The 15850-nt window shown below is 40.8% G+C and overlaps 1 protein-coding gene across 1 annotated transcript; it reads left to right on the forward strand.

Annotated features, from left to right (window-relative positions):
• Positions 1-255: 255 nt before the first annotated feature.
• Positions 256-15497, forward strand: HSP90B1 (heat shock protein 90 beta family member 1). Its single transcript, XM_084623956.1, has 18 exons — positions 256-417; positions 961-1060; positions 2205-2346; positions 2428-2544; positions 2995-3326; positions 5353-5464; positions 6473-6586; positions 7511-7627; positions 9224-9361; positions 9453-9530; positions 9614-9679; positions 10117-10386; positions 10697-10942; positions 11344-11480; positions 12374-12452; positions 12540-12695; positions 13487-13588; positions 15254-15497. Exons 1-18 carry the CDS (start codon positions 369-371, stop codon positions 15281-15283), a joined length of 2385 nt encoding a protein of 794 aa, XP_084480082.1. The 5' UTR covers positions 256-368; the 3' UTR covers positions 15284-15497.
• Positions 15498-15850: the final 353 nt, after the last annotated feature.

Genomic DNA, 15850 nt, shown 5'->3' on the forward strand with positions numbered 1-15850 from the left:
TTAATAAAAGGCAGGCAGATTAAGCTAGCTATTAAAAATGATTGGCTGACTCCTCCTACCAATGACCAATCAGAGGTAGCCACGCTCCGGCCGCAGGAAGCCGCACATGGAAGGCTCTGATTGGCAAGGACCGGACCCCGCCCCACCCCTCGGGGCTCTTCATTGGCTCTGTGTTTGGCGTGGTGCGCTCTGATTGGTGGCTGGCTGAGCGTCTTTCCCCGCCCCGCGTGCCGGACAGTGATAAGGCTGGGGTAGGCGGGCTCACCTGGCTGGTGGTTTGGCAGGCTCGCTGGTAGCGCTGTTCCTCTGAGCTCGAGGCGCGGGGCAGGGGCTCGATTGGTCTCTCCTGGGTCCGCATTGGCACCGCCATGAAGCCGCTGTGGGGACTCGCTCTCCTGTGTGTCCTGCTCCTAGCCTGTGAGTCGCCCGCCCGCCCGCGGGTTCTAGAAGCTTCTGGCCAGGAGCGGTTGGGGCAGGTGGCCTGAGCCTGCGCGGCCTCCCTCCGGTGAATAGGAGGGCGGGGCCGGGACCCTCGGGGTAGGGGCGCGCGGCTGTTTGAACCCGGGGAGGCGGCGGCGGGAGAACCGCTCTGAGTCCAGCCCCGCCTTCCCACGGCTCCTCCGCCTCTCCGGAGGATGGCGGGATTCGCGCTGGCTCTTCTCCCTCAGCGGCCTGAGTCCCGAGGCGCTGCGCCCCGCGGTGGGGGCGGGGCCGCTTTGCGCGGCGGCGTTACACACACACACCCCCACCCCCGGGGGGGGGAGGGGCGCGCTGGCCGGAGCTCCCTGCACCGCCTGACCGGTCATGGCGCTGGGGCTGCCGCTCGGAAACCTCCCCGCCGCCGTGTCGCCCGCTGCGGGGTCCTGACAGGAGCCTCTTCCGCAGTGCGCGGCGCGGAAGGCCGCCCGGAGGCGGATCCGCGTTGTGGGCCATGTTTCTAACGCCCCCTGTCTCCCCCAGCGTCGGCTAGAGCGGAGGAGCCCGACGTGGACGGCAAAGTAGAAGATGACCTGGGTAAAAGCCGAGAGGGCTCTCGGACCGACGACGAAGTTGTTCAGAGGTTTGTACCTATTATGTTGTAAAGAGCTGTGACCCCATCGCGAAACCCTGGAGCTCCATGTGCCGGTTACTGCCTCGTCCTTCTTGCTGGCCAAGGAGTCAGTATTATGATGGGGGAGTACTCCAGGGCAGCGGTTCTCCACCAGGGGTAGGTGTAATCCTGTGGGGAAACAGAGGTACAGGGGGTACATCGAATCATCTAGATATTTGCCTAGTTTTACAACAGGCTAGGTAAAAAGCCCCAGCGAAGTCCATACAAACTAAAATTTCATACAGTGACCTGTATATACTATACACTGAAATGCAAGTACAGTATTTATATTCAGATTTATTTATTTTATAATTATATGACAAAGTGAGAGAGTCAGTAATTTTTCAGTAATAGTGGCTGTGAAACTTGTCTTTTGTGTCTGATTTTTTTGTAAGCAAGTGGTTTTTAAGTGAGGTGGTGTAACCTGGAGGTATGCAAGACAAATCAGACCCCAGAAAGGGGCATGGACAGTGGTCTGGAAAGGTAGAGGGCTACTGTTTCAGGAAAAAGAGCTCTGGTCTTTTCAGTCCCTTTTTATTTTAAAAAAGCAAATGAATCCCCTTAAAAGCAGATAAATGGTAGCTAAAACATAATAGCTATGTGAAATGGTTGCTAGTTTGCATTGTTACATGTTTGACATCTATCATTGACTTTCTTGGCTACCAATCAGTTTCCTTCTTTTTGCTGATACTCCACAGGGCTATTATATTAGTACACTGACTTGTGGCAAACACATGCAGTACACTTGAAATAATCTCCATTGTATGCCTTGCCTTCTGTAGCATAGAGGTTATTGTATGTTGTAACTTCAGAGTGGAGCCTACCAGGGACTGGTAGGATTTTTGCTGAATAGTAGAGAGATCCAGCCTTTATAACATCTAATGCACTCACCTGTTATCAGACTTTCCCAATAGTTTTCACACTTAGTGTTCCGTAATCAAAATCAAATCTTACAGTTCTAAACTGTCATCCTGATGCCATGGTTTGTGGAATGTCTTAGTAACCTAAGATCAGTCTGTCTGCTGTAACCTCAAATTCAGTTGCTCCTGCCACTGGACTAAACTATGTAGTAACTGAATAAGGCCTAATAAAAGATCTAACTTTGTCTCCACAGAGAGGAGGAAGCTATTCAATTAGATGGCTTAAATGCATCCCAGATAAAAGAAATCAGAGAGAAATCTGAGAAGTTTGCTTTCCAAGCTGAAGTTAACAGAATGATGAAACTCATTATCAATTCTTTATACAAAAACAAGGAGGTAAGCAATATGTTTATTTAAACAATGTCAACATATATAGTTTTAGCATAAAGTTTACCATCCCTATACATATCGTTTCAGATTTTCCTGAGAGAATTGATTTCAAATGCTTCTGATGCTCTAGATAAGATAAGGCTATTATCACTGACTGATGACAATGCCCTTGCTGGTAATGAAGAACTCACTATTAAAATAAAGGTAAGAGCTGTTAGCTACTAATGGTAATCTGCTGATTCTTCCAGCCATTAGTAAATACCTTTTCACTTGCCCAAGCTAATAAATTTGTATTTAACATTCTGCATATCCCAGAGTTTATAAACTACTTCGACTAAAACCTTGGTACCCTACCATTGGTTTGACCATAAAATCCTCAGATGCCCTGTCTTAGTGTTGTAGCAAACATTTATGGCTGCCTCTGAAGTGTCTCTTCCTGTGTGGCTGAACCACTGCATTGCTTCAGCAAGAGTGTCTTCCCTTATTGCATTAATGTGAATCCATGCTCTACTATGCAAAAATCTGGCTAGACTTTCTTCATGAAGAATCTTCTCGTTACTGTAACATCTCACCTGTAACTTTCAACTTTAACAAGATGCAATGCATGCTGTCTCCAAGTGACACTTAACTGAATTTACCTTATTCATTTTCTAGTGTGATAAAGAGAAGAACGTGCTTCATGTTACAGACACAGGTATTGGCATGACCAAGGAAGAATTAATTAAAAACTTGGGTACCATTGCCAAGTCTGGTACAAGTGAATTCTTAAACAAGATTACTGAAATGCCGGAAGATAGTCAGTCAACATCTGAGCTGATTGGCCAGTTTGGTGTTGGCTTCTATTCTGCCTTCCTTGTAGCAGACAGAGTTATTGTCACATCAAAGCACAATAATGATACTCAACACATTTGGGAATCTGATTCAAATGAATTCTCAGTGATTGATGACCCCAGAGGAGCCACCTTAGGCAGAGGCACCACCATAACGTAAGTGTTGCAGCTGATCCAATAGTAAGCTGTTGATGTATACTTTGCTCATTAGCATGTTCTCTGCATTATGAATAGGGCCCTAGCAAATTCATGGTCCATTTTTGCTCAATTTCAGTCATAGGATTTTTAAAATCATAAATTTTATGATTTAAGCTATTTATTTAAAACTGAAATTTCAGTATTGTAATTGTTGGATCAGGACCCCTACAAGGAGTTGTGTGGGGGTCGCAACCCCCTACTTCTGCACCGCTGCAGGTGGCGGCTCTGCCTTCAGAGCTGGGCAACTGGAGATCAGCAGCTGCTGTCCGGGAGCCTAGCTCTGAAGGCAGTGCAGAAGTAAGGGTGGCAATACCATGATCTTTCTCATCCCCTCCCCTCCCCCCACCCAAAAAAAAACTTTCAACCCCCCTGCAACTCCATGTTGGGTCAGGATCCCCAATTTGAGAAACTTGGGTCTCCCCTGTGAAATCAGTATAGTATATAGGGTAAAAGCATACAAAAGAGGACTTCGTGGTCAGTGATGCGTTTTTCATGGCCGTGAATGTGGTAGGACACGAACTATGAATCCTGTGCAGTAACTCTTCATTTATAGTGTCCTTACCCTGGAATAAGTGCTTTTTCTGGATAGGAATGACTTCCTGAATCAAAGCCATGGTTTAGGGCCTTGAAAATATCTACTGACTAAAGGTGTTTGCGTTTTTTGCCAATTTTTCACTTTCTTGCATAGCTTAAGGATGTGATGAGATATTAACAGGTATGCTTGGTCATGCTTAATTTCTAGTTTTCACAAACTTGGAATTTTGTTTTAGTTCAGCTACATTAGCTGAAAAAGTACATACTACAGTACTCTTGCTAAACTGCTAGTGTTTTCTAAAGTGGACTTAGTGATGGAGAAGAGTGGACTAGAACAAACAAATGAAGTGCTTGTGAACTTAAATACTATAATAGCTGCAGTCAATTTCTCTGGTCCACATTGACAAAGAACTTTGTGCTAAGGTCTGGTATAGGTTAATGCATAGTGTAGAGAATAACGAATGATCCCTTCAGAGCTGATCTCCATACTTGTACTGCTCTGACATAACTGGCTACTGTGGCTGTCCTTTCTGCTAATACAGTTGGCTTGCTCTTCCTGTCTGAGGCTAATCAACTTGAATAGCAAGAACCACAAACAGAAACATGCCATTTTCAATTTTGTCAAACTTTCCATTAACTTCAAGTGGTTAAATCTTAAATTTTTGTCTGCTACTGCGTGTAAAAGTTGAAAATGCACGATTAAGGTCTCTACCTTTTCTCCTGTTCACTTAGTACACCTCAGATTTTACTAAGAGAAAGCACTTCCTAGTCCTGATAGCTTGAGTTGCAAGTACTGCTAGGAAGACTTTCCCCAACTTAATGTGGTGGAAAAAATAAAACAAGTGCTAAATGTAGTAGTTCCTCTTAAATAAGGCCAAACTACCTGACAATAAAAAAAATCCCTCTGAGCAGCCAATCCCAGTTATACTCTGGGACTGGCTTGGTGTTCTCTGCATTAGAGGGTGACTCAACATCCTCCAGTGGACCCTTTCTCTTCATTTGCAGTATGTTTCTTTGGTGCAGCTGATTTAGGTTTTTGTTAGAATGCTAGATTTGTTGGGAAAGATCCTCAACTAGTAAGAAATTTTTTTGACACTTCTCCCCCCATCCCCACTCTGAAGTCTAGTAAATGATGTAGAATTGGTTTCAAACACTGATTGTGCTAAACTGATTCGTCTTTAAATGCAGTTTTCTAAAACTGTTCTGGTCTGCTTTGTTGGGCTTCCATGGTTGGAACAGCTGTAATGGTACTGCTTTTCCTCTGGAAAAAGACAGGAAAGCAAAGGAGCAGAATTGACTTAGTCCCAGTTTAGTCGAAACTTTCCCAAGGGACTGTCCACTATTTGGGTGTTGTGATACACTAGATTCTTCAAAATATTTATGCATAGATTCAAATAGCAAAATTGTATTGAAATGCTAGCCTGTCTAACGCTTGTACTGTCTTCTTCAGACTTGTCTTGAAGGAGGAGGCATCTGACTATCTTGAGCTGGACACAATTAAAAATCTAGTCAAGAAATATTCACAGTTTATTAACTTCCCTATATATGTGTGGAGCAGCAAGGTAAATAGCTCTAACTCTTAACTAATTGAAATGTGTGCTGTGTATATATAATGAATGGAAAGGCTTGAAATATCCATTTCCTGATAGGGTGCCCAAATTCACAGAATTTCCTGAGCTGGCTGTTCTACAGAGCTTAAGCATCCTATGAAAGCACTTATCCTCATTGTTTCAAAAACTACATTGGTTCGTGTTTTTGGTTGATGGTGGTTCTCCAAATTGACTTTTCCAAAGCAGCAGAACTGACAAAATGCTGGCCAGCTTCACTGCTCTTCAAACCTGGGGAATAGGAGAACTTTGGCAACTTCACACTACTTGTAAAAGCTAAGCACTAGCTGGGGAAATTGGAATCCATAAGAAGGATGACTCAAAAGAGGCAGGTGAAAGGATAAGTCAGAGACCAGTCCTTTCACCTCCCCAAATGTGGAGGGAGAGCATAACTCTGCTACTTCTCCCTTCAAGAAGCTACAGGGTGGCCCCGGATATCTAATAGCCAGAAGCAAAATTAAAAGGTGGAAGCCTCAAGCAGAGAATGCATCATGGTGGAAATAAGTACCATGCTACCTGTAGTTTCTGGGGCTTCTCACCAAGGTATTGTTTTGGGGCCTTACTGGAGGTTCACATTCTGATGTTTTGTGTATGCCGCTGGTTAGTGTCTTTAGTGGTATAGTACAAAATTCAGACCTAATGGTTGAAAATCAACTTAGGCAAGCTTGTTTCTGCTGCAGCCCCATTCACATCTCTTGCTTTTCAGTGAATTATTACATACTACTGATAATTAGAATGCAAAATGCTACATGGATTATTTTAAATTATGGCAGTTGACATGTGCTAGAGTTTTTTTCATTTAAAAGAACAGCTTTTTGTAGTCAAATGGTGACTAGATTTTCAAATCTAAACCCCTGGATTATCAATCATAAATCATTGTTTCATGAGGGTGCTAGGCATGGAAAGGCTGTTTGACCAGGTTCTTCTGAAGCAAAGTGGACTTATAGCTAAGTGTTTCCACAGACTGAGACTGTAGAAGAGCCCATTGAAGAAGAGGAAGTAAAAGAAAAAGAAGAAACAGATGATGAAGCTGCTGTTGAAGAGGAGGAAGAAGAGAAAAAGCCAAAAACTAAAAAGGTAAGTGGTTTTTTGCATGTGTGGGATTTGGGTTTTTTGGTGGGGGGGGCGGGGAGGTGTATAGACCTCAGAGTGCTAAACAACTTGGTTTACAGTTCCATGTTAAGGGGTGTAGAACCCTTTATCTTCCAGATGTGCATGATATATTTTTAGCACCAATGGTGCCTTCTGGTAAGTTTACCATCAGTATGGTGTTAGTAGAAATCTGCTGTTAGCAAGACAGTAAAATAAAATTTAAATACACCATATTTTGATCTAACAATTGCCAAACAGCAGAAAATGTCTTCTGTTCAGAAATACTGGTAGTACCTTGTGAATGGTAGTTCCATAAGGATTTCTCCACAGTACACCTAGCCCTGTTCTCCGCCTCTAATGTATTTCTTACATTGGCAAGTAAGCTTCTGAGGGGGATCAAGAGTCTTGAGCCATTAGAGATCTCACAAACTCTACCAAATCAGAATAATTCCAGCAACACTACTGGAAAGCTTTTTCACCCAAACTCAGGCTCAAGAGAAATTTAGTATTTTGGTTTGATATAAATTCAGATAAAACATGCCTAGTTTCCATTTCTTGTGTACATGAGTAAATCATCATGTACATAAACCCTGAGTTATCCATTGTCAGTGACGTCCCCTTCAGTCATTCCCACCACAGTGCTTGCCATTACATACTACATCTTAAACTTCAGACTGTAAAACCTTCAGGGTAGGCATTATGTGCAACTTCTGTATGCTCCTAGTACATTATGAGCACTTGGTGAAGTAACACTCTGCATGCAAAAAAACTACAGAGGTTGACAATACATAAGTAAACTTTCTAACTTGAGTGAAGCAGCAACTTTCTTATGTATCTTGTACATCAATATCAGCAATCTCAGGCATAAGCAAAAGAGCTGAACAATGTAGAATTTTTTTTCATGCACAGGTTGAAAAAACTGTCTGGGATTGGGAGCTTATGAACGATATCAAACCAATTTGGCAAAGACCATCTAAGGAAGTTGAAGAAGATGAATACAAAGCTTTTTACAAATCATTTTCTAAGGTAAATTTGATACAGATTTCAAACTTCTATAGTACACATCTGGTACAGTATAAGCTCAGTCTAAAGTAATGTATGGGAGGTGACTATGTGGAAGGCCAGCCCCTTAAACCTACCACTAAACTTACCTTTCAGTGAAGATTCTTGTTCTGATTGAGGGAGGTGGAAGAGGGAGTGTGAGGAGTAGTGGGGAAGAGTTGGTATGATCTTTTACTCTTCGGGCAATGCTGCACCAAAATATTAAATTCTGCACAATTCTAAAATATTGTACATTACTGTCAAAATAACCCAATGTATAGTCATGCCAGTTTCCGTTTATTTTGGCAATTTATTTCAAAATACCTGTCGGCAAGAATGCCTGTAACAATACAAAGATTCAGGAAATGTTTTTTGAGAAATAGATTTCTAGGCATATTAATAAAGAACTTTATCTTTGACAGCTCTGTTTCAGTGAAATTAAATATTTCATTTAAACAGTCATACAAAAGTATTGTAATGACCTGGCCTAAGAGGGCAATAGTGTCCTTAAGGACTGCTTTGTGTGTCTGTCATGTCTAGTCCAAAGTTCAAGCATCTGTGTCTAGTATGGCTTTTGGGTCATGCCATTGTAGTGGGATGGGAGGGTTGGTGAGTTAGCAGTAGTTGTAAGATAGCGGGTGGCTAGCATGGGGAAGGGAGAACCAGGGTAGAGTCAGGGAGTGTGCATGTGGTGGTTTTTGTGTTCAGTCATATACATGGTTTGCCAGGCAAAACCCTTTCATCTCCAGAGGTGATATGCATGCCCCCATGCCAGGTATGGGTAGGAGTGCTGGGTGCAGGGATGCAGTGGTAGATGGGTACAGATAGGGGGTAGATTCAGGCTGGCAAGGAATATAAGAGGGAGGGTGGCATCACTAGGGTCCTGTGCATGCAAAGACATTTTGTACACATAACTAATCTATTTGAAACACACAACTGGAAAAGAAGCATGTGGGTGAAAATCAAATTTGGGACTGCAGGGGGAATTCTGTAGGGAACATTAAATCTGCATTACAGAATTCTAGTAGAAGTAATCTTTGCAACTGAGACATCTTACTTTTGTCATATCCCCTTACAAATACCAGTGAAAATGAATAGTGGTTGTGTAATGGCTCTTATTACTTTTCACTAGTATACTGCTTGCTTTTTCAATTTCAATGGTTGTTCCTCACTTTTGGTAGAACCAGGCTGCTCACTAATATATTAACAGGTTTCAGAGTAGCAGCCGTGTTAGTCTGTATCCACGAAAAAAGGAGTACTCCTTTTCTTTTTACTAATATATTAGTGTACTACTGGTTGCATGCTATTCAACACGGAAGTAAACTGCCAACTAAATACTGAGACTGGAATCTTAAACCCCAGATTATGGTAATCTCCTTAATCTCATTTCATGCAAATCTAGAATGAAAGGAAGATAAAATTTCCCTTCTAAAGGATAGATAAATCAGTGGTAGTTATGCAGAGGTTATTTCTATATCACTGATCTAGCTGTTCCTTCCACAAGTGCAAACTCACAAGAATAGCTTTCTCATACAAGCTCTAGAAAGAAACACTGACTAAATTGTAATTTTCCTTCCACAGGAACACGATGATCCTATGGCTTATATTCACTTCACTGCTGAAGGAGAAGTAACATTCAAGTCTATCTTGTTTATTCCCACCACAGCTCCACGTGGTTTATTTGATGAATATGGATCCAAAAAGAGTGATTACATTAAGGTAAAAACATAAGTATGCTGAAAGCTGGAATAAACTTAAACATCCCTCAAACATTCCTAATACTTCTTTTATTCTTATTTTTAACATGCAGTTGTATGTCCGGAGAGTGTTTATCACTGATGACTTCCATGATATGATGCCTAAATATCTTAATTTTGTCAAGGGTGTTGTAAGTATCTTGAAGTTTTTAACTGAGTTGGCTTAAGTTACTGTTGCTTCTATTTTATAAATTCACCTTTTTTCCCCAATTAGGTAGACTCCGATGATCTTCCTCTGAATGTATCCCGTGAAACCCTCCAGCAGCATAAATTGCTAAAGGTATCTTATTTAGACATAATTTAACAAGCTACTTGGATAAATCTACTTCCCTAGGGAAGTAACATAATTGTAGTAAGTATAGGGAAACACAAAATACCCAAGTAGTCATAGTTGGCCTAGATTCTTTCTAGCCCTATCCTATCTAAATTAGGAATAAAGTAAAAAGCAAGAAATCACTTTAAGTAAGTGAAAAGAAGTTAAGCTTGAAGATACAAAGTGGAATGATTCATAAACTGTTGCCACAAATTCAAAGTTCAGTAGTTCTTCATTTGAAGAAAATGAAAAGGAGATGGCTACAGAAGAGTAACATGAGAACTGAGGTGGTACTGAACAGATTCTGTTGGAGCATTCTTTGTAGTAGCTTCAAACGATTGGTTGTGCTCAGTGTTTATGTAACAGTATGGGTGAACTTGCTGTTTTGTCTCTGGAATTCTTAGGTTATTAGGAAGAAACTGGTTCGTAAAACTCTTGACATGATCAAGAAGATTGCTGAAGAAAAATACAATGATACATTTTGGAAAGAATTTGGTACTAACGTAAAACTTGGCGTGATTGAGGATCATTCCAACCGTACCCGTTTAGCTAAACTTCTTCGTTTCCAATCATCTCATCATGAAAGTAACACTACTAGTCTGGACCAGTATGTGGAGAGGATGAAGGAGAAACAAGACAAAATCTATTTCATGGCAGGGTCCAACAGAAAAGAGGCAAGAATAAAAATTTTTCAGTGTTATAAAGCAAAATAGTCAAGTAGCAAACCTGTCTGAGTTTAGGAATCAATCTAGTTGTAATTCAAGGTCTTACTGCTGGAAAGAGTGGCTAGGCTCAGTGTGCCATATGATTGTAGTTGCTTGTACTGTAGTATTACTGTTGCTGTTCAAGGCAACTTAGATATTAGCAGTGTGTGGCATTTAGGTTAATATTTTCACAACTGGCTAAAGAACTGTACAGCAATGGAATTCAAGAATTTAGTGCCAAGCAATATTAAACTTGTTTCTAAATTAACTCGATTTGTAGGCTGAATCTTCACCATTTGTTGAACGTCTTCTGAAAAAGGGTTATGAAGTGATCTATTTGACTGAACCTGTAGACGAATACTGCATTCAAGCTCTGCCAGAATTTGATGGCAAGAGATTCCAGAATGTTGCTAAGGAAGGAGTGAAATTTGATGAAAGTGATAAATCCAAGGAGAGTCGGGAAGCTTTGGAAAAAGAATTTGAGCCACTCTTAACCTGGATGAAAGACAAGGCTTTAAAGGACAAGGTACAAATTCAATATTCACAGTAGCATTATTCTGCATCTCTCTTTACATACATGTGTGCAAAAATAAAAAAATATGGCCTGACTAATCCTTTAATTTTTACTTTTCACTCTCATCCTCTCAGACTTAATTCATTTATTTGTCCCCCTGGGGACATAAACTTTGGTTTCTATATGTAGATAGCTTTCTAAAAAGTACTTTGCTCACCTCTCAATGGGTTTTAGAAGACAAAAATACTAATGGGATATTAGGACTCTTATTTCCAATGAAAAGCTCTCAAAGCCACCTCTGAAGTATTTAACAAATATAGGACTGTATTTGAATTTTACAGATTTTCATAAAAACTAACTATGACAACTGCAAATGTGATTGAGATCCCTCAATCTCTACTTTTTTCCCCTAGATTGAAAAAGCGGTGTTGTCTCAACGCTTAACTCAGTCTCCATGTGCGCTGGTGGCTAGTCAGTATGGATGGTCTGGCAACATGGAAAGAATTATGAAGGCTCAGGCATACCAGACTGGGAAAGATATCTCCACAAAGTAAGCTTTCATACTTGTATATCATGGTCTACCAACACCACAGATATGAGCCACAGTTAGGCAGTCATAAATGCATACTAACAGTGCTCCATATTGACAAGAATGGACCTGTAAGAAAAATAATCCTCATTTTTACCTAGTTGTCATCTCACAAGGACTTAAGTATATACATCATTGAATTTTATAGATATTTACAGAACTTAATTTAAAGGGATCCAGTCACATAATTAACAGCCCAAACTACGAAATAGTGTGTGTACATTCACTGAAAGTCAGTGAAAGTCTTTTGTATGCAGACATTCCCCTGCAGTGTTAACAATAGTGAGGCTATAGACCAGATGGGCTTTTACTAATGGTAAAAGCAAGCTGATCAGATTCCAAAAACTCAGGCCTAGTCTTTAAGTTAACCTGTCGTTTTAATACTTTAAGTGTTTAAATTGTTTGACAGATCAGAACTTTCTGTCCACTTGCAGTAATAGTGTAAATATGTGGTCTGTCACAGTAGTAGTGACTGTAAATTATTCAGAAAATATTTATAAAGGTATACATTAAACCATTTAGAAAGAAGCCTACAACAAACTCTAACTGAATCCATCTAGTGTCTAAGCATTGAAAGTGTTTATTGATTTGTGACCCCATCTTGTAGCAAGTGTACCTGCTTGTTCACAAACTGCTACTGAAGCACAACAGACTGAATTGATAACCAGCATCTGCACATATCAGTTCACACTACTATTCTAAGTATTACATGTAAAGCTGACTTTCTGCATTTTAGTTGTCTTCCAGAATTTGAACTTCTAGACTATTAAACTAAGCCTTAAACATTAGAGGGCAAATTAAAAGTGGTGCTGCCTTCTAAAAAGCTAGCTACTGATATAAGTTTCTTCTTGTAGTTACTATGCTAGTCAGAAGAAGACCTTTGAAATTAACCCTAGACATCCGCTGATCAAGGACATGCTCAGGCGCATCAAGGTAAACAGAAGTTACAAAGCAATGATATGTTAACTGTTTGGCTGCATGAACTCTGGTTAATGGCTCTTCCTTACTTTTCCAAATCAGGAAAATGAAGATGATAAAACTGTTGCAGATCTTGCTGTAGTTCTGTTCGAAACAGCAACCATAAGATCAGGCTATATGTTACCAGACACAAAGGAATATGGAGAGAGAATAGAAAGAATGCTTCGTTTAAGTTTAAATATTGACCTTGATGCAAAGGTGAGCTGCCTTCACTTTTGGATAATTGGTGCTCAGAGGTCTTAATTTTCAAAGCACTTTTAAAAAAAAAAACTTCCCCTTAAGACAACTTGGGGTGGGGGAAGGGGTGTACATATATGTGTATGTCCACACAGCATTCTGGAGTGAGCCTTCAAAGTCCAGGTCAGTGGACCTGGGCCAACAGGGCTTCAGCTAGTTTTTAAAATTAGCTGTATAAGCCACAGATTGAAGTTGGGGCTATACAGCTGTTTTTAGAGCACAAGTCTGCTAGCCCAAGTCTGTCAACCATGGCTTGGAATGCTCACTCCAAAATACTGTGTAGATGTTTTTCTAGGGAACAGTTGGGGATATAGTTAATAGCATCTAGACCCACTTGCTGTATATCCAGCTTCTCTGCACACAAGGGTGGGTTATTAGTGACCCAGTTTTGATTTACTGGCCACATTCCAAAGATGCTCTTAGTCTGTCATTTTGGCACATTTTGCCCAAGTGACTCAGCACCAACTGAAGACAGTGCAGTGTGCTCTTATGCTGTACCTCAACGCTAGTCTTCTCCCAAAATTGTGGCTATATGGAGACAGCTATACTAGATGTGCCTATGGGGGAATTGCCACACTTGAAGAAATGCACATCAAGGTCTATTGGCAGGTCTTGCTACCTGAATGGTGCAAAGGCAGGTGAATGGGCCAGAAAGGTGAGCCTCTAGGCCACTTTCAGTCCTATCCATTAAGACTAGCAAATTGATCTATTGAGGATGGAATAACAAATAGCTTTATTTCACATTATCTAAGGTGGAAGAGGAGCCAGAAGAACCTGAAGACACAGCTGAAGCAGAGCAAGATGAAGAGGAGGAGGAAGTAGAAGCTGATGGTGATGAGAGCGAAACAGAGAAGGTCTGTTCAGAATAACTCTTAATTACTAGTCTCTCATTCAGTTTTCTAAAACCAATGAAAGTAACAGATTTCAAAGTGAACCATTTTCATGGAGCAAATAAAACATGGCTTCATTGAGGCATAGTGTAGATAAAGCTTGTGGAATTAAATGAGTAGCAGCTTGAAGTCAAAGCATATTATAAGTTTTTGTTATACATTGAACTTCTCAAATGAGACTGAGATAAATCTCCATCTTGTCTAAGGCTCTATCTTAAACTGGGATTTAAGCAAGGCTACTTTCCTAAGGCACTTAGTGTATGCCTGTCCTAATTCTACTACATGGGAAGCTACTAAAATCTTTAAATGTAGAAGAGCAGATTGGGAAGTATAATTTGTTGGAGATGGACTATTTAGCTAGTGGCTGAACTTATTTCTGACCACAGATTCAGCAAAGCTATTTCTTATTAGAATGCTAATACTTTCCAATAAAACTGGGAACTGTTTGTTTCCAGTTAATCATGTTTCAGGGTTAAATTTGTTACTGAACACCCACAAATGGAATTAAAAGTAACCCTCATTTTTTAGATGTGTGCAACTATTTTAATGTAGAGAGTCACAAGCTGTGATGCTCTGGGGTTCTTCTCCTTTCAGAACTGCAGTTGCCTACTGCTTCATTCCAAAGTCTGAGGACTAGAAGTGTTGTTGAACCAAACAGACTAAATTATTGGCTCCCAGGAGTTTAGGTTGGGGAAGGGCCTCTTCCAACTAAATACATCTGTTCTCTTGGTGATACCAAGTGGAGATTGGTTCTGGTGTTCAGTCACCTACATGAAGTGGTTGACTCCTATAGCCTGTGTCTCTTGCCTGTAAAGCTGAAGTTAGCATGGTGGTGCTTTGCTTAATTGTATCCAAGAATCTAAGGCTGCTTTTTAATGAAGTGCTTGTGCAGGAGTGGGTTGGGGGCAGAGAAACAAAGTGCGCTAAGTAAAAATTACTTCTAACAGAACTAGTCCCTGTGTCTGGACTCATAGCTGCTTAAATTTACCTGCCACACCTACTCTGAGCTGCTGCAGCAATAATGTTATGGGAGGGAACTCTGTTCTGTTTTGGTTTGCTAGTCCACACTATTGAATTACTGTTAAGATCTCCACAGTCATGACCAGAAAGCCAGTAAACTTCTCAGCATTGGTAGTATTTGTAAGTCTCTTCTCCCCCGCACAACAGAGCGGAGATGGACCACAAGCATAATTGCATTCCAAGGTGGCCTACGGGGGAAAAGTTGAAGTTTGCCCTTTTTGCTGATCTGATATAAAGAGCCTGGAAGGCTCTTTAAAAAATTGTTCTAGATTAAATAGCAGCTCATATCTTCCCCTCCACTTGGACAAGCAGACAACTGGAGCTCCTGTAGGGATGGGGTGGTCTTAAAGATCTGTCAATTAGCTATCCCCTAATTAAGTTAAATGGGTGTGAACAGATACAAAATAGCTTTTTAAAGGACTAAAAATCCCTTCTGTCACAAGCATTACAAGTGCTGTGAAAATGAGATGCAAAAACTGGCCTCTGGAAGCATCCTATCATGCATGGAAGCCATGGTCTTCAGTATACAGACAAATCTATACATCAAGATGACTAAGTCTTTTTAAGCTGTCTTGAGACTATAAACTTAACTCTCTCTCATCTTTGCAGGAATCCACAGATGTAAAAGATGAACTGTAAGCTGCACTCAACTAGCATCCTGTCTGGGGTGAGGGAATGTGAATTAGATTGTTCAGTTTTTCACTGTAAAATGTTGAAGGGGGTGTTGTGGGCAGAGGAGGATTTTTTAAGTTTTTTTTTTAAAACATTCCTCATGAATGTAAATTTGTACTATTTAACTGACTATTCTTGGTGTAAAATCTTGTCACGTGTACAAAATAAAAATGTTCCCAAACACTGTGTAAACTCTACACTAAAGGGCCACTGTGTCATCTGGCAGGTAGGCTAGCACTACTTGGTTCCTTGTTTAATAGCTGTGGGGAATATCCTGTGATATAACCCAACAGAACAGTCTTAACTAAAACTTTTTCTGCTGTCAAAGTCAGATCATTCACTTCTCTTGCAGAGAGATGCAGCATTAACCTTTAAAGATCATACATTTAGGCAGAGGGGAGACTAGGAGAAGCTGTAAAAGTATCACTTCAAGTACAGAACTACTGCATCTTGTTAAGGCTGACTAAATGCACTGGAGAGTCTTAACACTCAGGGTTTGAAGGGTCAGCTTCACAGAGCTTGCTTCAAAAGGGG

This window comes from Lepidochelys olivacea (assembly GCF_965140295.1).
Source record: "Lepidochelys olivacea isolate rLepOli2 genome assembly, chromosome: 1".
NCBI classification, from domain to species: Eukaryota; Metazoa; Chordata; order Testudines; family Cheloniidae; genus Lepidochelys; species Lepidochelys olivacea.

What these genes read in the sequence shown, in the direction of transcription:
- HSP90B1 (XM_084623956.1), top strand. Translation starts at nt 369, where the DNA reads ATGAAGCCGCTGTGGGGACTCGCTCTCCTGTGTGTCCTGCTCCTAGCC. An exon ending in GTGTGTCCTGCTCCTAGCCT is followed by an intron (nt 418 to 960) that starts GTGAGTCGCCCG and finishes TGTCTCCCCCAG; the next exon opens with CGTCGGCTAGAGCGGAGGAG. An exon ending in GGGAAAGATATCTCCACAAA is followed by an intron (nt 11,481 to 12,373) that starts GTAAGCTTTCAT and finishes TTCTTCTTGTAG; the next exon opens with TTACTATGCTAGTCAGAAGA.